This window comes from Harpegnathos saltator, unplaced genomic scaffold, assembly GCF_003227715.2.
Source record: "Harpegnathos saltator strain DR-91 unplaced genomic scaffold, Hsal_v8.6 scaffold225, whole genome shotgun sequence".
Classification (NCBI taxonomy): domain Eukaryota; kingdom Metazoa; phylum Arthropoda; class Insecta; order Hymenoptera; family Formicidae; genus Harpegnathos; species Harpegnathos saltator.
In genome coordinates, this window is record NW_020230012.1 from 100879 (window position 1) to 121863 (window position 20985).

The window sequence follows — 20985 nt, forward strand, 5'->3', positions numbered from 1 at the left end:
ACATTTTAATTGCGGGTCTTATTTTCGTATTTTAAATTGAATGAATTCACATATTCCCATACCATATATAATAGATCTTGCATTTTCATTTTGCACCTGCATTTTTTGAAGAAAATTTTCGCTAGTCATGCTATCGTGCTGCTTCCATCGTATGTTACAACGTTATTTCCTAACTTTTTACGTGCCTTGTGGTCTTTTTTTACCGACATCCGCGAAAGAAGAAGAAAGATGTCGCTCCGTATTCCCATGTGAGGCATGAACTCGATCATCTATATGCACATTACCTATGCACATCTCTTCCTTTCGAAATCTTGTAACGATTTTCATAAATCGTTACGTATAACTGATAATAACAACAAATACTATACAGCTTATATGATAAAATATGATATGATAAATAAACGTGAATTCGATTATTTAATAAGATTAAGTATATATTTGGCCTTCTTTGCGCATATCATTCATGTAAATTTTATTCTTTCAAAATATCGTAGAAATTTTTACGAATCATCAAATATATTGATAAAATGTAAAAGTATATTATATAGTTTATAATATAACATAATATAGAGAGCAACAGATACCATAAATTAGATAATTATCCACACGATTCAGGACATTATGCAAACACGTCTGGATCTTGAATTCGCCAAACGGAAATGAACGATTGCAAAATGGCGCAAACCGAATGTAACCGAATTAAACCGGAAAGATCCGATTCGCTATAGTCCCCCTTTGTCCCCCGAGCTCCTATGCCCCCTGACCCATTTGACAGTATACGCTATGTTCCCAGTTCCATTATATTCAGATATAGTTTTAAGACCGTGGCGATAGCACGTCATTACCCTCTCCTATCTCATCAAAAGTGTAATCGCGCGATAATATGCTCAAATACAGTCCGTCCGCTTTATGTTTATGGATTGTGCTTTGTTATGCTTAAATCGACCCATCTTACAGTCGGTTTCTCAGTCGCTCTGATACATTCCTCGATGTGTAGAGATAACGTGAAATTATTAAAATAATTTTACGTACTCGAATACTGAATAAAAATTGAAGTTCATCAGCACTCTCGATATTGCAAGTATACATGACGAAATTTATAGTCGTTTTTTAATTTTTTTGTATGGAAACCAGTGAAGAATCTCAATCCCGTCATTTGTAGACAGCTATACTTCCCTCACAGCTGACGACTATTGTTATCGCAAGCTGCTGCGATAATGCGATTAACGGAGATGGGATTCAACGATCTCATATATTGGTGAGAATTCTAACTGCATTGAATGAATATTTGAAGATTTTAAATTATTTTCTATATAGTTCAAAATCTAATATTTAATCAATCAGTTTATGTTCTGTTGACCTTAATTTAGTTTAAATACTTTAATAATAAAGAAGAAATATAATAATATATAGAAAAATAGTCACACACTGCAATAATAATAATTAAAACAATTCTACCAGGTATCAGAAGAAAATAGGTACATATGATAAGCAGCAATGGGAGAGAACTATAGAACAACATATTCTCCGTGGACTCACACATATTCCTATGAGAACTGCAAAACTCAAGACAGAGTTAATTGATGTTGATCTTGTTCGTGGTATGTTATATAGATATTAATAGCCATTTATAGATACAGAATATTATTTTAGTGTTTCTTTGATAGGCATGTATATTCACCTATGATATCAATGTATATAGGATCTTCATTTCCAAAGGCCAAACCGAAGCATGGCTTGTCAACGGTAGCTTGCCTAGCATTTCAACGACTCTTGTTTCTTCCATTGTACAAAAAGTGGTGGATACAACAAACAAGTTATTGTATCTTCGTGCTTTTCTTATTGCTGTACAGCTTACAAGTGATCAATACCTTCCTGTATTACATTTATGCAAACAGGGAAAATGAGGCAGAAGTATGAAAAAGTAAAAGTTGATTTTCTAAAACTTGTGTTGTTGTTTATTGACTGTCATGTTTACTTGCAGATTGTCTCAATGTCAGAAGTATTAATACCTATTATCATGATGTTCATTCTATGCATTGTTCATTCCCACATTGTATCAACACATTCAGGTCCTACAATAACATCTAATCAATCCAGACAACGAATAACAAGACGTTCTCGACATGTCAGAGGTAGAAATGGAAAGCCAAGGCCCAGACTTAATTTACGTAAGTAAATGAAAAAGCATAAGAGCTATTTGTTTTTCATAATATATATATTTCTTTATTATAGGTACACATAAAGATTCCAAGTCTTCTCAAGATATGGCTTCCGACAAATCAAGTTTGGGAAATGAAGAAGTACTTACTGCAGTAAGATTTGCTAAGAAAGTTATGATAGAAAATACTTTGTCTGGCAATCAGCCTCAAGAACCTGTTACAATGGAAGCTAGTGCACAAATAGTATATGATAAAGAGTCGATAAGTACAACAGCAGAAAATTCCAATTCCACGAATGAAACCTCAGCTAGTCGTGAACAACCAGGTAAAAGTATTTTAAAAGATATATATTTTCATCATTTTTTTTCTAGTATCTTTATCTATCTAATATCTATCTTTGTGTGAAACAGGTGCTTTGCCAGAAGAACATGTAGCAAATATACATCAAGATGACGATGGATTTGAAAGTCTAAATGGTAATGTTTCTAGTGATAATGATAAAGTGATGGGGCGTGGAATGGTGCAAAGAAACAGATCACGAGAAAGAGTAGCACGTCAAGCTGAAAATCACAACCGTATGTCGTGGTTGGAAGATGGTGCTAGTCAACAAATTCCACTTCCACCAAAGCACTCAGGTTTGACTTACAAGTACACGCTTGTAACATAGCCTGTAGCCAGTTAACGCGCAATCTTACAAAATTAATTATAATTTTTTTTTATTTGCTACCGAATCCGCCACGATTGTACAGATTATCGATGTGCGATAAATATATGATTTTTCTTAAGTTTGAGAGCATATTCAGTGGATTTTCCGGTGGCTCATATAATACTTTATGAAAATATGATTGAAGGGTATTTTAATTCGTTTCTATTTGCATTCCGAACCGCTAACACGCTTTAATCTTTGTTGGAAAGGTAAAATGGAGTAATAGCTAAATCATCGTTTTCCACTTTCCACGCAGCACCCGATCCATTAAAAACAGATGGCAATTTTACGGATAGCACAAGTGGTATTCATATTGATGTAGTAAGTTACCATATGTCATTTACATATTTAGATCTAAAAATAAAGCTTTTTATTCTTACTTATTGCCTCTGTGTATTACTTCTTTAACGAGTTAACTTTCCTTTAAATATTTTCTTTATCAAGAGAAACTATCTAAAATATTCAAATTTAATGTATCTTATATTAATCTGTCGTTTTTATTAATCTTGTTAATTCAAGAATAAAGATGTGCCATCAAAGATACTGGGACTGAGAGAAGGACGGCAGCAGTGTGAAAGCGAAGAAGAAGGCGAGTGTGAAGAAGCTACTACACATCATCTCACAGAGGCAACAACATCTGCTACAGAATGGATGGGCGTTACAACCAACAGCGACGAATGCAGTTATAGGTGAGACTTGAACATATCGTTGTATCATCATTATATCCAAAAAACACAAAGGAATATCATTTTGCAATATTCTTTTTAGTATTCTTTAGTATTTAAAGTTGAGCGAATACAATTGTTGCTAAAACACAAATCGGTTGCAGCTCAGAGCTCGGGGAGTCCGACGTGCACAGTGATACTAATCTCAATTATACTGAATTCGTGGAGCACCCTTTCTCCTGGGAATTCGAGCTACCGCCGTCGATATTACTTAATTCCACTTGTACATCGTCTGATCGTGGTTAGTACGTCGATCACCAGACACATACTATACAGGGTAGTTAATTATAAGTTGCCAACCCGAAATGTGAAGGTAGTAGATTGGGTTAAGATAAACATAAAAGTCCCATACCGTTTTGCGAGATTCGCAATAATTATCGAGTTATTAATGACAGAAATCTGAGGAATGGGAGCGCGCCGACATAGATGATTGGAGAAGCGTTGCAGCTACTCAGGCCACAGCGCTGCCCACTCGACCTAGCAACTATTGGCGGCGTGCGGCGAGACGTAGGTCCGGCGAGATAAAACAACGAATAGCAGCGCATTGTCTTTCCCCTCGTCGCGCACCGGCAACAGTTGCTGGATCAACTGGGCCGCGCTGCGGCCTAAGCAGCTGCAACGCTTCTCCAATCATCTATGCCGGCGCGCTACCACTCCTCAGATTTCTGTCATTAATAACTCGATAATTATTGCGAATCTTATTGCGAATTATTGCAAAACGGTATGGGACTTTTATGTTTGTCTTAACCCAATCTACCTTCACACTTCGGGTTGGCAACTTATAGTCACCCACCCTGTATAATAAATGGTCGTAGATATGACAGTATTTAATTTGGATTATACTGTTTAGTTTCGTGTACTATTTGGGCACGGCGTGATATCAAGAAAGCCGAATTGTCAGTGCTAGATATTAGTTCATCGATCATTGCTAGAGTCGAATCAATGCCGGAAAGTATGAATTACTTTTATGGCGGTTTGATACTAAGCGTCGCGTTATGTCTAATACCGTCGATGAAACGACTAAGTGATCATATGGGGTCGGATAACGTCAGCAACGTATCCGTCAGTCTATTACCGAGTGACATGATTCAAGTGAATCTAGAAACGTACACTGATGTCTTGTGTAGAGTGATCGGTGTAGCATTTGGAAACACGTTTTGGTAAGAACGTAGTTTCGTTGAAATATTCGCGGATATATCAACGATTCTCTAAAACAATTATATCTTTTTCTCAGGGAACGTACAGTGGTACTTATTTCAACGTTCGAGCGATTCGTGCTGTCATGTTTCTTGTTCTTTTTGCTGGCAGTGGCGGAACGCACATATAAGCAGAGACTTCTGTACGCTAAGTTGTTTTCTCATTTAACGTCATCCAGACGTGCGCGAAAGTCTGATTTGCCGCATTTCCGATTGAATAAAGTTCGCAATATAAAGACATGGCTGAGCGTTAGATCCTATCTGAAAGTAAGAACACAAATATTAATTATTTATGAGCCTAGGAAATGAATTTGCATTACTTATGTTGCACATATTTCGGGTTGCAGCGGAGAGGTCCGCAACGGTCCGTAGATGTAATCGTATCAGCAGTATTTATTGTGACAATATTATTGCTATCATTCGTGAGCTTAGAATTGATTAAAGTAAGCATATCCAAAATGTATATATTGTGTGTATCTTCTATATATATTTCTTTTCTTGTAACAATGTAAATTACGCTTCAGGATCTCGAAAGTTTGCACTCACGATACAACGTTGAGGCCTTATTTTGGAGCTTCTCGCTTGGAATATTTATTTTACGTTTTATGACTCTAGGGACAAAGATTAACAAGAAATACAGAAATCTATCAGTTTTGATAACTGAACAAGTAAGGTTTATTACAATGAGTTTGTGCTTATAACATAGAAATTTTTTCATAACTCGATTATTTATTCTGATGTGGCTTTTAGATTAATTTGTACTTGCAAATAGAACAAAAGCCACATAAAAAGGAGGAACTTATGGTTGCAAATAGCGTACTGAAATTAGCGGCTGATTTAATAAAGGTATGTGCTTTTATCGAAAATTTTAATTTTAACAGTAGAAAAAGGAAATTGTGATTAAACTAAAGAAATGTTTTGCAGGAATTGGAGAGTCCGTTTAAAATCTCGGGGCTCTCAGCTAATCCGTATCTATATACCATCACTAAGGTAGTATTGTTGTCAGCATTGTCAGGAATACTTTCAGAGCTGCTCGGATTTAAACTTAAATTGCATAAAATAAAAATCAAGTAAAGCAATAATATACGAGACTCAGCGCGTATTAAGAGTTGCATGCTACTTTCTAGTTTTAGATCCTTTACCAAGTTGGAGCTTGATTTTTCTTCAGTGAGAATTGATATGATTACTTAGCGTTGATAATTTGAAATTATTTAACTTTAATAAAAATAAAAATAATTTGACGTTTTAAATTAAACTTTGCAATTATATGTGCAATATAAAGATTATGTCAAAAAAATTGATAAAACATTTCGTCAACATGTAATCAATGTAAACAATTAATAAAAATTGATAAAATCTAATTTATCTAATCAAATATATAAAAAATTTTATAAAAGCTGTGATACTTTTAGATAATTTATTGAATTACATATAAAATTAAATTATATATATTTTTTAAATATAATTGTATTACAAATTCAAAATGTAATTAGATATAGAATTTTCAATCAAGTTTTCATTGAAGGAAAATGGTTCTAAATTTGTCAAAGTATCTGAGAGAAACAACGCGCGACTTTGGGTTTTTATTACGCAACTACCTCGTTTATGTTGACAAATTATTAAAACTACACACACGGTATTAATCAAATATGGAATATATTTCATTAAATTAACTTCTTAATTGCCTAATTTTTAACAATAGAGAAATGATAGATTTAGTAATGAGTAGCAAGACAATATTGTTTACATATATATGCTACTGAAACACATCAATTAGCTTATATATAATTCTCTTCTTGAGTTGTAACATACTTTAGTCTTATTGCAATATTAGTAAATTATAATCTTCAATATTAAAAATTATAGAACAAAACTTTTGAGCTTGATGAGATATGTAAAATGTTAGAAATCTTTTAAATAGTGTACAGTGTAAATACTGAAAATTTATGATGACTGACCATGTAAGCTCGACAAGTTGTGCAAAAAATTAAATTACCTGTAGTAGTACTTTGTTGTTAATAAGAAATGTTTTATTAATGTCTACTCCAACGAGTATATTCGTTGATTTTTGCTATAAAGGAATGCAAATGTTGTTATGTGCAAACGTGTACTTTGACAGCGAGTAAGTTGTTGAAACTTTATTGGTCATTTCTTGATAAGCAATGCACTTGAAAACTACATGTGTAATTACATAGCTCAAGAATATACTTTGCGGCACGTGTAAATATTGTATGTATTGCAAAAAATGTATTTAAGAAAAATAGTACCTGTGCAATCACACAAGATCGAATATAAGTTATTTTTCAAGTATATCTAAACGTACCACAGTACATACACGAAATAAAAGCATTTAAGAAAACTTAATCTTTAATTAAGTGTGAAATATTATTTAACAATTAAATTATTTTTATCGAAAATTCGCTTATTTATTTTATCTATTTATGTATTTATGATTTAATATTTGATGTAAGTACCAAATATTAAATCAGCTTTTATTTACATAAAATATACTAAGAGCTATAAATCGTAGTAATTAGAACTGTATAATAGAGGAAGGGCTATATTAATTTTATTAGTTAAGATAAATATCCGAGATTATTTAAACGGAAGGAAAAAAATGTATACATGCAAAATCACCTCCACAGTAAATAATTGAATATAAATTATATCGTTAAGATACCGTTCCATAATTAACGATGAACGATGAAAAATGACAAGAAATTATTTAGTTCAATTAATATTTCCTTTCGGAATCTCCGTACAATTATCGCTTTGTGCACTTGAACTTTTCATTCGAAAAGTTTGATTTTCCTCGCCTCTTTTTGCCCTTTTGATTCAAATTTTTGTGTTAGACAGTCAATAATCGATCCTTCAGCAGCGATATTGATATCTCTTCTAAAATGACAATATGCACATCACCTCATACCACCTCCATCGTTCTGGTCACGCTTGCTGCGATTGGTCAACGGCGACTGCGTGGTGCGACGCGAGTATAGGCGAATAACCACGAGTACTTTCCGCTGAATACCGGCATGTAGCCGAACGACGGCGGCGTTGGCGAGCACTTTGCTCTCGGTTGTAGTCATTCTATCGCACGCACGTTGTCACGTCGCGCTATATCCCGCGTTGTATACAAGTATTTGTCAGGTGTCATATCTGACTACGTCACGTATCGGCTGCCACCGATCGTCGGTCGATACCTTCGCATCTCTCTCTTTCTCTCCCCTCTCTCTATATTTCTTTATTTCTCTTAACCTTCCATCTCTCTTCCATCTCTCGTCGCGAATCTGACAATCGTTTACGCGACCGCGACATTGGACCATTTCCGATCATTGACCATGGCCCCGGCCGTGGATTACTATGATGGCTTTCGCACCTTCTCCTGGCTCGCGGATTTCATAGGATTACCGATCGACCAGGTGAGAGAGATACACCCGCGAATTGTTCACCGCGATACCGGGAGTGGCGGACGCGTGCCGTTGTCCTCCGTGAGAGATTCCCGGGCGGGCGGCAACAGGGAGATATCGATCGCTGCGAGATCTCCCCGTCGACGACGCGCGCTTTTCCGCAACTGCATCCCTCAGTCAAATCAACTTGATTCGCATCATTGATCCGCGTGTCGTAGAATTTTGAATAGGAGTCATCGTCGCTCGTCTGTAAGGTCGCTTTTGCATCCGCGCCCGATGACGCGAAGAACGGGACGAAATGGCAAAACGATTTGTCGAATTTTCAGAATTTTCGGGAAATTGTTTCTCCAACGCGTCGATGATGATCGTGATGTGTCATGACTTTTCTTTCACATTTATCTTTTCTCTTTTTTCATAATGCACCTAATTCTCGAGTGGCCGTCGATTTGACTTATGTAACTTGTTTTTTATTTATGTCTTCGCAATTTTCGTCCTTAAAATACAGAATCCTAAAAAATTTTATTATTTTTCTACGATGTTAACATGCGTAACGTTCTACATTTAAATCTTCAATTGTAATGAATAAAATTTTAAATGACCAAACCACATGATTATTCTAGTATCCGCTACATTCAAATCTTTTCTTTCCAATTTTATTCATGAATGCATTCAGAATCTTATGTAAGGCATAAGCATTAATATTCGCTACCTATTTACGCATAAATTAAATAGCGGTTCAGAAAACAAGGCGCTTACTGAGCGATTAGTGATCATTAATCATCACTGTTAGATTCTTATATTCCAATAACATTGGCGAATTATTCAACCGTTGTGCAGCTATTGTGTTTTCTGAACGCAGCTCTTCTTTCTTTCGTTAGAAATAATAAACGAGGTTACGCTATATGACTTGCGAAGTGAGTGATGATGCAAAGTTTAAAATCGCGTCATGTATATGCAGCAAAATGAATATATCTCTGCGACGCGTCAGACCGCGACGATGAAATCACTCGTCGTCGTTACCGTCGTGGAGTATCTTTGAAAGCTTGTTATTAGGATAAATAACTATGGACAATCTTGAATTTCGTTAATTCCCGGTCGCTCAATATATAATATTTTCCCTCTGATAAACTTTCCAACTCGTACTACACTATCCGACGTCGAGGAAATTGAAAATCGAGAAATTTCTCGTTCGTCAGTGTATTATATATAAAAAAGGTAAAAAAAAGCGCCAAGGTACGCGCGTGTCTGTGTCTGTGCAAAAGACTTGTGAAAACACTTTGTAAAAAAAAAACATATTAATAACTATAATAAAAAAAACTTTTGTAAAAAAACTTTGTACAAAACCTGTAGAAAAAACCGTATTAATCAGTGTATTATATATAAAGCCTAAATATAAATAATTATTCTCTAATTCGCATTCTCTAAAAAGCATAATTGAAGCAACTTCGATATTTTTCGCGGAATCGCTTGGTAGTTTCTGTGGGAAATTTATCTATCTTGTTTTCGTTTCGCGCAATCAACGTCTTAGGGCTAATTTGATCGCAAATGATGTGACTTTGATATTTATATCGTACAAATTATTTCTTTTCACATTTCATAACTGCGTTTAGTTCAAATATTAACAATAATAACGTGCGTAGGTTTTCGTGAGATACATAAGAGATATTTTACGAAACGTTTGCTTCTTCAACACTGCTCATGCTTTTCTCTGGTTCCACTTACTATTAGCGAAATCTACGGCGCGGATCTCCTCGGTTTCATGTTACTCAATGACCTGTGCCGTAACAAAAACGAAAGAGAACGCTTTTACTAATATCTATTATTATTTCGCGACGGGCTAAAAATGGTTCCATTCATGCGATAATTTAAGGGCGCCGGGGATTTAAGTTTACCAGCGCGCACGTAATGGAATTCGAAAGAGGGCGCAACAGGTAATGAAGAGATTTATTTCTCGCCTCCTCGCCGTTGTGCATTGCGGTTTTTACGAACCGACGCTCGTTGTCGGGGCAAGAGACCGTCTCACTTCTTTTTTGTCTTGGACAAGAGAACATTATCTTTCTGCTGGCAAACACTAGTAATCACGCCATCGTAACTCTGTAACAAACGGTCGATTTCTTTTGCGTGGAGGACGGTCGCTCTTCGGACAAATGGTCGGCGCACGTGCAGAAAATACATGGTCGTTATTCCTATTTTTGTCGACGGGACGACACTAGTTTCGATGTACGTCGTCGACGAAACATACAGTGGCGTGCAAAAGTTTTGAGCCATACAATTATTATTATATATTCATTTCATAATGAGCACTAAAAACTTTACACATATATATAAACAAAATGTCTTATTACAAATTACAGTGCAAAAGTATTGCGCCAAAAAGTTTTCTTATGCATAAGGAAAATATATTATTGAAAAATAATAACAGAAAATGTTATCAACGTTTTTTTAAGCTTAATATTTTGTTGCCATGCCTTTAGAAGCAATCACTGCAGCACAACGGCGAGGCATTGATGCTATTAAATTAGAAATGCGATCTTGAGGTAAATTTTGCCATTGAGTTTGCAAATCTTGCTACAATTCAGCTTTATTGGACTGTTTCTTATTTCCTGTACGTAGTTTGAGTTCTTGCCACAAATGCTCAATAGGATTCAAGTTCGGCGATTGCGAGGGCCAGTCAAGAACTCGCATTTTTTTCATGATGAAAAATTCTTTTATTAGTTTTGATGAATGTTTGGGATCGTTATCTTGTTGGAAAATCCAATCACGTGGCATGTTTCGAGTTGCATATGGCAGCATATGCTGTGTCAATATATCTCGAGACATTATAGCGTCCATAGTACCTGTGATCTCAACCAATGGACCAACTCCATTATAAGAAAGTGATCCCCAAACCATCACGTTACCTCCACCATGTTTTACGGTAGGAATTTGATATCTTGAGTTATATCTTGTGTCTGTTGGACGTCGTATATACTTTCTACCGTCACTTCCGAATAACTGAAACCTTGACTCGTCAGAGAAAAGTATTTTTCGCCAATCAACTTCAGTCCAATGTTCAAATTTCCTTGCAAAATCTAATCGAGCTTTTTTATTTTTGCACTAATTAATAGTTTTTTTACACCAGCGCGTCCTAAAAGTCCTACTTCCTTTAGACGTCGAGATATTGTACTTCGACTAACATCAGCAAGATTTTCTTCTCGTAGTTCTTGAGAAATATCCATGGTAGTTTTTCTAACATCTGCTATCGACTTTCTTTTAATCATTTTATAGAATATTTCGCGCTTTGTAATTTTGCGAGGTCTACCATTTCGTGGTTTATCAGCTAGAGAGTTCGTCAACTTATATTTAGCAATAATCTTATTTATGGTACTTTTATCAATTAATAAGCAATTAGCAATTTCGCGAGAAACCTTTCCTTGTTGAGAAAGATTAATCACGGCTTCGTGTAACTGAAGGCTTGTATATTTCGGCATTGCGGTAGACAACAGACTGAACCTTAGTTAAAGCAAATATTTACGAAGAAGTTTCATAAGAAACGTAAACAAACCGGGCTCATACAGTCACAACAAGAATACGACTCAATACTTTTGAACACATGTAAATATTATATGACTAAATAAATAGAAACTATATAATTTCAAAATTTTGTAACTGTACTATTATTTGTAAGAATGTTATGTCAATTATTTTATATAATTAATTTTTAGAGCAAATCAATATATTGTCATGTATCTTAAAAAAACACTATGGCTCAAAACTTTTGCACGCCATTGTACGAGACGATCAGCTGTTTGTATTTACGTTATTTCTCTTTATCGTAACTCCTTTTCACAGTCTGCTTTTATGCTTCTATTCCGTCACGCGAGCACTCCTGGCTGCCGATGGTCGGCAAATAAAGTTATAAACAAGATAACGCAGCTCGTGCTTGCGCGGAACGATATATGTAAATTGCGATAAACATGGCAATAATTCTCTAACGAGTAAAAAATAAGAACAATTTTTCGCGAGCGACGAAAGACTCGATTTTGCACGTTAATATGTCAAAGGCACAACGGCAATGTTGTGCAGCCCAATTTAGCACGCTGAGCGCAATGTCTACCGGCGCAGGAGTCGATGACCTTGTTGCAACTCGGCTATCTCAGCGGCGTTCTAAAGCAGAATGAACCTAGTACCAGAGGTCACAAGTTAAAGCGCGTGTGCCGTTAGGATTGTACAAGAAAGACGTGATATTTCCGCGAAGCCAGCACCGTTGATTTTCTTGTTGCAATTCCATTTCGAAAGAACGCTTCCTTCTCCTGCCCCTTCGAGCTGAAGATCGTTGCGAGTATTATCTTATGCACTTACTATCTTATGCACGGAACGTGTAATTTAGATAGATCCCGTCATCTCGTCTTATTTCTCTTTTTCTATTTTTTTTCGTTTTCTTGGTCTTGATGCAGTTATCGGCATCGATATTATATGCACATTATGAAACTATATCTGATCGATATCAACAGATTCATTTATTCAGTTTTCTCTGTCATATATTTAATGAGCCTTCGCGGAAGCACTGATGGTAATCTTCAATGCCAACCACTTCAATCTGTTTTCTGAATCGGAAATCAAAATCTATAGAATCGGCTACCAAAATCAATCGATAAGCTCTATCCAGCCAATTTCCTCGATTGCACTGGTCTGGACTCATAAGGGAACCCGGAAATTTAAAAAATTATGAAACTTTGAGTGGAAGTAAAGTAGTTCATCCGTAATGCAAAACTATTTTTTGTTCGTGCGGAATTCCAGTCTGAGGGGGTGAAAACACCCTTTGAAAAAAAAATGATTTTCATTTTTAACATATATCTTTGAAAATACGAGACATATGCAAAAATAGTCTATATAAAAGTTGTAGTGTATTTCATACTCTTTGCAACTGTGTATTCAGATTTTGCAAAATTGTAAAATTTTTGAAACCCCCTCCACTCCCCTCCAATTTTGCGAAATCTGAATTGTAATTGCAAAGAATATGAAATATACTACAACTTTTATATAAACCATTTTTACATATGCTTCGTATTTAAAAAAAATAAAAATTTGTTTTCGAAGAGTAGTTTCATCCCCTCAGACTGGAATTCCACACGAACAAAAAATAATTTTGCATTACGAATGAACTACTTTACTTCCACACAAAGTTTCATGATTTTTTTAATTACCGGGTTCCCTATCTTTCTTTGTCAGTGACCATGCTGGACTTGATGACTTTGCGCTTATATCCGAGTTCTATAAATAATAATGTAGTTATATATGTGGTAAACCGTCTTAAGGCCATCACACACAAATGAACGTAAGCAGTAAAGAAACTGACTAATTACAATCAATTATTCTTGTAAGTTTTTAAGTGGCGTCTAAGTTTCGATTGGTCGATTTGCTTACTGTTTACGTCTTACTGCTTAAGTTCGTTTGTGCTTAAAGGCCATTACAAATTTACATTTTTATCAGACGATACGATTCAGCAAACTTCAAGCGATGACTTACAGTCCAAAAACCGGTAATTATGCAGAATAGTTCCTTTTTCGAATTTTGAGATTTTTTTGTTGCTATTGTGGTAAAAATTTTTGTTGTGACTCCAAAAGTAATAATGAATCGGGAGAGCCCGAAAAATATGCAACTTACATGTTTTTTTTAACAATTTGTGATAAGCTTGTCAAAAGGTTACCTCCAATTTCGATGAAAATAGACTAATATATGTTTTAATGGTAAATATGGGGTTAAGGGGACCCACTTCTGATGACCTTGAATTTTACATATATTATCAAGGACACCCTCCCGAGTAACATGCAAAAAGTTTTAGTCCGTGCTTACTGTTCGTTAAAAAGTTACTAACAAATGAAGTTAGTGATAAAAGTTTGCACCGAGCATGTGTACACACACACACACCGAAGGGGGCGTGCGGAGGGGCCTTCGACCCCCCATCCGCACCGCCCTCGAGGGTTAACGGGTGAAACTCGCTTCACGTGGAAAGTCGCAATAAGTCGCAAACTCACATGTGACTTTCCATATTTGTTACCAACCAAATCCGATTTCAGAATAAACTAATTGCCCTTGCTATACTTTTTGGCAAAACAAGTTTGATTATTTTTTTGGAAGGCGGGGGGAGGAGCCCCCCGTCATCATTTCGCCAACAATAATTAAAACATATATATTAGTCTTTTTTCATCAAAATTGGAGGTGCTGTAGCCTTTTGACAAGTTTACCACAAATTGTTAAATAAAATATGTTGGTTGCATACTTTTCGGGCTCCCCCGATTCATTATTACTTTTGGAGTCACAACAAAAATTTTTACCACAATAGCAACAAAAAAATCTCAAAATTCGAAAAAGTACCTATTCTGCATAATTACCCAAAAACCGATCAAAAATATATCATCTTTAGGATTTTATATAGCATAACTTCCTTTACAGTAAAGGAACTAGATTCAAATTTTTCACGAGTTGTTTATGAGTTATATTATTTGATTAAAAGTACTTTGTTCGGTAAGTTGTACCTGTTATCCTGTTATCAAAACATATTATGACCTATAAGAGTTATGACCTAAGAGCTTTGCATACAGGCTTTTGCATAACGCATAACACATAAGAGAATAAACCAATTAGTTTTCTTCATTTTCCTCCTCAGGACAAAAATGAAGAACTCTGATTAGTTGATTTTCTTATGCGTTTTGTATTATGCGTTATGCGGAAGTCTATGCTCTGGCCCATACACTTTAAACCAAGTTATGCTCAAACATCTTAAAGGTGATATATTTTTCGCTGGTATTGTATCTTATTTGAATATTAAACACATCGCTCTTAGTGGGGTCTTGTGGGTCAATCTCGCGATGAGAGCATATTATCAGTCGTTGAATTGCAAAATGCAAATGATGATTATACAAGCGAGACAATGCAAATGTATGTCGCTGAATCACTGTTGAATTATTTTCATTGGCATTAATTACATTCGATATATACGTATATTAATATATTACTCGTATATTAATACTCGTATATTAATATATAAAAATATCTATGTAGAAGAATCATTAAACATCGGTGAACTTTACCGATGTCGATAAGGATGACTGCATATTCCTCGTACTCAATCATACGACGATAATCTATTATAAATGTAGATTCTGCATGTTTATGCGCATACTCTTTGTTTTAGTAACAGAAGTGTTGATATAGGAAGAGATTTTACTCGAATCTGCCTCGATATCTCATGAGTCAGTTTTATTACTTTAATTGAACGAGATCGTAGGAAACAATCGACTCTGCATTTTATATTTTTGAGTTGTACATTAAAATATAGTATGTTTTACAGGATTATATTCAATGATGGAAGCTTATATGTTATCAGAAATAGTGTTCCTCCTTCTTCTTTGGCATCTATTGCACATGCATGCACGCGCATTACAGTACAGACGACGATAGAGATCTTAGTATTAATAAGTAACACAAATAGATCCGGATGATACATTTTTTTCTGAACGGGACATAGAGGCGTCATTTTCTTCAAATAGATCTTCTCTATTACGTCACCGCATTATCGTACTTTTCCATGCATCACTGATAACTCTCAAATTGTCGTCGTTTGTTCTTAGATGCGATGGAACAGCTACGCCATTCCGCACGCTCCCGATATTATATAACTGGCAATATTTTCACTATCGCTTCGAGGCAAGACACTTCCAATTTTCACTCGCTTTGAGTGAGATTCTACTTAGAAAAATTTAGAGTCTGCAAATGTGAATTTTTGTCTTAATGTCCCATCAAGAAGGTTGGGGATATCGATGAATCGGTTAAAGGAGAGAGCTAAAGTAGAAGCTCCTTACATAAGCATAGAAATGAGTAAAGAAAATGAACAAAAGGATAAAGGGATAATAAAGCATGCTCCCTTATTACTTCTACATATTGTCAAGTCGAAAGAGGTTCTTGTTCACAATCAAATATACTTAATAAATTCATCTTGTTTCATTTCCAGGTAAATTTCGTCTTGACGCAATTCACAGCGCTCATACTAGCCGGACTATTAAGAACGTCTTTGAGCCCCATCGCCACTACTCCAGCTGCCAGACATGTTTATGGCCTCACCATCGGCCTTGCTCTTGGATATTTCTGCTTTGGCAGGTAAGCCCGTGTTTTATTATACAAAAAAAAACATGCCATACGAAATTTTCAAACGCGAATGGCTTCGTGTGAAAAATGTGTGTTTCGTAATAGTACAAATTTTCCTGACATCATTTTTTGCATTTGTGTGAAACCTTATCTACCTTGTACTACTTCAGTACTGCAACAAGCGATCAACAAGCGTTATAAAATACACTCAATTTTGAGCTTTTGTCAGCGTCTTACATACGTTTGCACACAATTGATGATAAGATAAAATTAATTCCTTTCTTAATCATATTTACATCGAACTGTTGAATATAAGCTTGTTCCGATAAAAAATTCAATTACCAATATGTTTTGTAGGCAGGCTATCCATCTCGCTAGTCTTCCCGCGCTATGTTATATAGCGATGCGCACACAGAATCCTCGTCATATGCAGAGGTGAGGAGAAACTCAAGTGTGGGTGGATCGATATGCGTCACGAAACGAAAACACTACGTAAACACACAACGCTACATCAATCTTGCAGGCGTTCTGTAATTATAAGCCTGCAAGATCGAGAGTATTATAATCGTATACTGAATCGTTTTACTGAATCGTTTTACTGAAATCGCGTCGAGAAGATCGTGAATGATTTATTTGGAAAGATGTCAATTGAGTCAACTGAGATATTGCAAACGTTATTGAGATATTGCACGCCTCTTCGATAAAAACATGCTGATAAAACACGTTACGTGTTACGGGGCGCGCAATGTATTATTGATTACAGCAATCAGCCGATAGGTGTAAAGTGTACTCGATGGTCGTTTGCACATGTAATGAATTATACCTTGTCTGCTATCATATTTGCTTTACGAGTAAATCGTGAAGACAATAGCCATTTGAACTTGACTCGTCTATTTCAATGTGTTTCAGGGTCGTCCTCGCAATAGCGTTGATCTACTTATCGTGCATTCACTGTCACCGGCAAATCTACGATTACGGGTCGTATACGCTTGACATCACCGGTGCGTTCAACTCAACTCGATCAACTCAACGATCTCGCTCAGCTCAGTTCGCGTTTATTTTATCTTTCCTCCTTCAGAGCATGTTATCGGCGAGAAACAGAAAAGTCATTTGATTCATTCTGTAAATATTTCAATTTAAGTCGCAAACGATCGAGAAAGTATTTAAGTGGAAGGAATCATTAAGTTTATTACTCTATTGCCGTTTACATTCATATTATAGTGTATTGGATCTCGGTAAACAATCTAAACAATTGTTTTTATTATCTTGACTAAGAATATATGTATTTAGTTCGAAAGAAATAGTCATTTCAGAAAAAGAAAACGCGGAGTCTTGCTGTAAAATTCTAAATTATGTATTATGATTTATGCGCATCCAGAAATATCTTTAACAATGCTGTATCTGCAAGCAACAATCTGCGAATTTACATACGTGACTAATACCGAGATACTGTTTCTGAAATGGTAAGAAATACCTTTACGATATTATCACTTCTTTCTTATCGCACGATGACGTAAGTCTCACGCTTAAGCGCAATGCATTTATTTATTTGGTATACAAGTTAACCGCTGTACGAATGGATGCAACTTTTAAAGTCACGAACGAACAGATTCGTCCACCTAAATTGCTTCTGTCGATCATCGATGTCTGTACAGTTCCATATCCGCTGTTTCTTGTTTTCCTCACGAGCAGTGTTTTATTGTAAATCGAGTCACGTTCAACACACGATGCAGCACACTCACAATACTCGGCGATATGCATAATATCGATTATTGAGCGTCCGTTATGCACATGCCAATGCGCCTCATTTGCAAATCTTTCGGTGGTGCCGCGATAAGTTACCGCTGTTACTTCACAGTGTCCCTTTTGTAACATATATGGATGTCCTTTCAGGTCCTCTTATGGTTATAACGCAGAAAGTAACTAGTCTGGCGTTCAGCATTCACGACGGACTTACGCGGCGCGAGGAGGAGCTGACACCGATGCAGCGTCATCAGGCTGTACAGTAAGTGCACGTGCTCTTTTAAACATAGGCCTCATACGTGCGCGCTATGTTATTTATATCAAGCATAAAACAATATCAAGAATGTAAAGCGGAGCTCTCTCTGGTAGCCGGTTTTCAACCCCCTTTATCGTATACAAAATGTGTGAAAGATATATAAGCATGCGGTGAGTCTCTTTAAATGGATCAAGGAGCAATGCTCGTTCGACGTTGATATTGCAGAAAGATGCCGACCGCTCTGGAATACTTCAGCTACGTCTTTCACTTTCAAGCTCTGATGGCCGGCCCAGTGATATTCTATCGGGACTATATCGATTTTATACACGGACACCATATGCCCGGTGCACAATCTTTGGTTGTAAGGATCCTGACGTTCATTTTAATACCGATACTCGCGATCATGTGATCCTTCCATATATATCTCATATACGGAATCATCTCGGTAACCTTGAAATAATCATTTGCGCTATTATTTGGCGACGTGTTATCTCGCAAATCACGAGGTTGCCAATACAAATATAATATATAAATCAGCAAATACATAATGCTTGCGATATACATATAACAATGTGATACAATTCTTAATTTATACATACAAATCGATCATATATCTTTTCCGTTTTAAGAATAGAAACACAAAAATATGAAAAATGAAAGATTTCACATAAAAACATTTTTGTGGTTCGGAAAGTTACATGATAGCTAAAATTGTCGGATATATGTAAAACTTGCGTTTTCATATTTACAGGAAATTTTAATAGTTTAATAATAAATAACGTTCTCTATTCCAATGAAGAAGAAGATGGAAACTTTAACGTTAATAATATATTATTTAAGTTATATTAATCGATTCTATAAGTTATATCAGTTAATAATATAATAATAATTAATTTCAGGGCTTCTACGACAAAAAGAGTCAAGGGTCCGAAATCATATTAGAGCCATCTCCGACGCTAATCGTAATAAAGAAAATCATGGCGAGTTTAATATGCGCCGTTGTATTCATCACATTTATTCCTATCATCCCAATACAACGCGTGAAAGGTTCGCTCGAATCCATCCACAGTTCGAGGTTTGTAGTACTTACACATGCCTTCGAATAACAGTTAATCTCTCATTCTAGAGGACGAATTCCTGAGCAACACAACTGCCGTTTACAAAGTGTGGTATTTAATGTTAGCAACTATGCTTGTGCGTTTTAAATATTATTACGCTTGGATATTCGCCGACGCCATATGCAATAATTCCGGCTTCGGATTCAACGGATATGACGAGCACGGTAATGCGCGCTGGGATGCAGCATCCAATGTCGACGTTTACAAGTTCGAGGTATGATACGTTTGCTCATATGATAGACGAATCTATTAAGTTGTCTCCAGTTTTATATTTTTTTTACTTAATTAAGTACTTATCGTATGTACGTACGGTGTGTGCGTGTGCATGTGCGTGTGCGTGTGTGCGTGTGCGTGTGCGTGTGCGTGTGTGTATATATATATATATTTGATTCAATTTCCAGATGTCGCTCAATTTTAAGAGCAGCATTGAGCACTGGAACAAACGCACAAATCTGTGGTTGCGATTAGTAGTGTACGAGCGAGTCAGACACAACAAAATATTTTATACATATTTCTTGTCTGCTCTCTGGCACGGCTTTTATCCCGGTTATTATCTTACATTTGCAAGCGGAGCATTCTTTACCGTTGCAGCGCGTTCGGTTGGTATACATTTGAACAATATTTTGTTCCATTGACTGTAAACAAATTATCAACACCGTTGATTTTGAAGTATCACATATAACATTTCCATTTTGACACATAACAGGTTCGTCGTTACGTTCGGCCGTTATTCCTGGAGTCTGAACGAAAGCAGACTTTTTACGACATATTGACATTTATCGCTACGAGAGTTATAATGGCCTACACGACGTTCAGCTTTGTATTATTAGAATTCGTGCCAAGCATCAGAGTGTACCTGTATGTAATGATGGAATTTAATAACTGTTGATTAAGATACTCACGTCGAGAATGTGTTTTCGGCATCGCGTAATCAGATGCAAGCTTGCCGAAGAACATTCCTGTTATATGCTTATAATTAATATTCCTTTTTTTCGCATTTCCAGGTATTTGTACCTGTTCCCACATTTATTGGGTTTAATTGCGATAATTTTACTACCCCGCATGGGACTATTACGAAAAACGCACAAGCCGACCGCGAAAGCTGAGATCGACCACTCTGTAGCGGCCAGCAACGGAAACACGTACAAAACGATGTAGTTTCCGGCGCGACGTTGCCGCAACTTACGAAAGACAAATATTTTTTATGGACGTTTTTTATATATATATATATATACACACACACACATGCGCGCCCACACACACACACACACACACACACACACACACACACACACACATATACACATATATGAATGTATAAATGTACCTATATAATGATATTTCTTGTTACAACGCATTACAGATGTGAAAGTTTATCGATAACGTACGACACACGTGTTCGTGTAGAACATTATTATCGAAACCGATGTATCATTTTTATATGACAGATGAGACAAATTTTATAATTCGCCTAAATATATGGCCGTTTTATCTACGTCGATAGGTCTCTCTGTCAGACCTAATTCATCTGTTTTCTTCATATTC

The 20985-nt window shown here is 36.0% G+C and overlaps 2 protein-coding genes across 8 annotated transcripts; both read left to right on the plus strand.

Annotated features, from left to right (window-relative positions):
* The first annotated feature begins 745 nt into the window (after positions 1–745).
* Positions 746–6007, plus strand: phtf (putative homeodomain transcription factor). 7 transcript variants are annotated; one of them, XM_011153398.3, is made up of 16 exons: positions 746–1081; positions 1163–1258; positions 1462–1601; positions 1703–1914; positions 1985–2171; positions 2236–2487; positions 2573–2797; positions 3125–3189; positions 3388–3557; positions 3698–3834; positions 4444–4753; positions 4828–5056; positions 5137–5232; positions 5314–5457; positions 5540–5635; positions 5714–5863. In XM_011153398.3, the coding sequence occupies exons 2-16, from the start codon at positions 1218–1220 to the stop codon at positions 5861–5863; spliced, it is 2454 nt and encodes an 817-aa protein (XP_011151700.1). In that variant the 5' UTR covers positions 746–1081; positions 1163–1217. The 7 variants fall into 7 exon arrangements, with proteins under 7 accessions (XP_011151700.1, XP_011151701.1, XP_025154355.1 ...); XM_011153399.3 differs by having other exon boundaries at positions 746–1077; XM_025298570.1 differs by having other exon boundaries at positions 746–1077; positions 1167–1258.
* A 1840-nt stretch (positions 6008–7847) lies between these two features.
* On the plus strand, positions 7848–20935 carry oys (lysophospholipid acyltransferase 6). Its single transcript, XM_011153396.3, has 11 exons — positions 7848–8208; positions 16190–16335; positions 16681–16758; positions 17233–17324; positions 18217–18328; positions 18548–18683; positions 19222–19369; positions 19449–19654; positions 19842–20039; positions 20147–20298; positions 20445–20935. Exons 1-11 carry the CDS (start codon positions 8128–8130, stop codon positions 20596–20598), a joined length of 1503 nt encoding a protein of 500 aa, XP_011151698.1. The 5' UTR covers positions 7848–8127; the 3' UTR covers positions 20599–20935.
* The last annotated feature ends 50 nt before the right edge of the window (positions 20936–20985 follow it).

Excerpts from the sequence above, each read along its gene's own strand:
- phtf (XM_011153398.3), top strand. The coding sequence starts at position 1,218 with ATGCGATTAACGGAGATGGGATTCAACGATCTCATATATTG. Across the intron at positions 2,488-2,572 it reads AGCTAGTCGTGAACAACCAG|GTGCTTTGCCAGAAGAACAT; the intron begins GTAAAAGTATTT and ends TGTGTGAAACAG. Across the intron at positions 5,458-5,539 it reads CAGTTTTGATAACTGAACAA|ATTAATTTGTACTTGCAAAT; the intron begins GTAAGGTTTATT and ends TGTGGCTTTTAG.
- oys (XM_011153396.3), top strand. The coding sequence starts at position 8,128 with ATGGCCCCGGCCGTGGATTACTATGATGGCTTTCGCACCTTCTCCTGG. Across the intron at positions 19,370-19,448 it reads CCCAATACAACGCGTGAAAG|AGGACGAATTCCTGAGCAAC; the intron begins GTTCGCTCGAAT and ends CTCTCATTCTAG. Across the intron at positions 19,655-19,841 it reads TCGACGTTTACAAGTTCGAG|ATGTCGCTCAATTTTAAGAG; the intron begins GTATGATACGTT and ends TTCAATTTCCAG.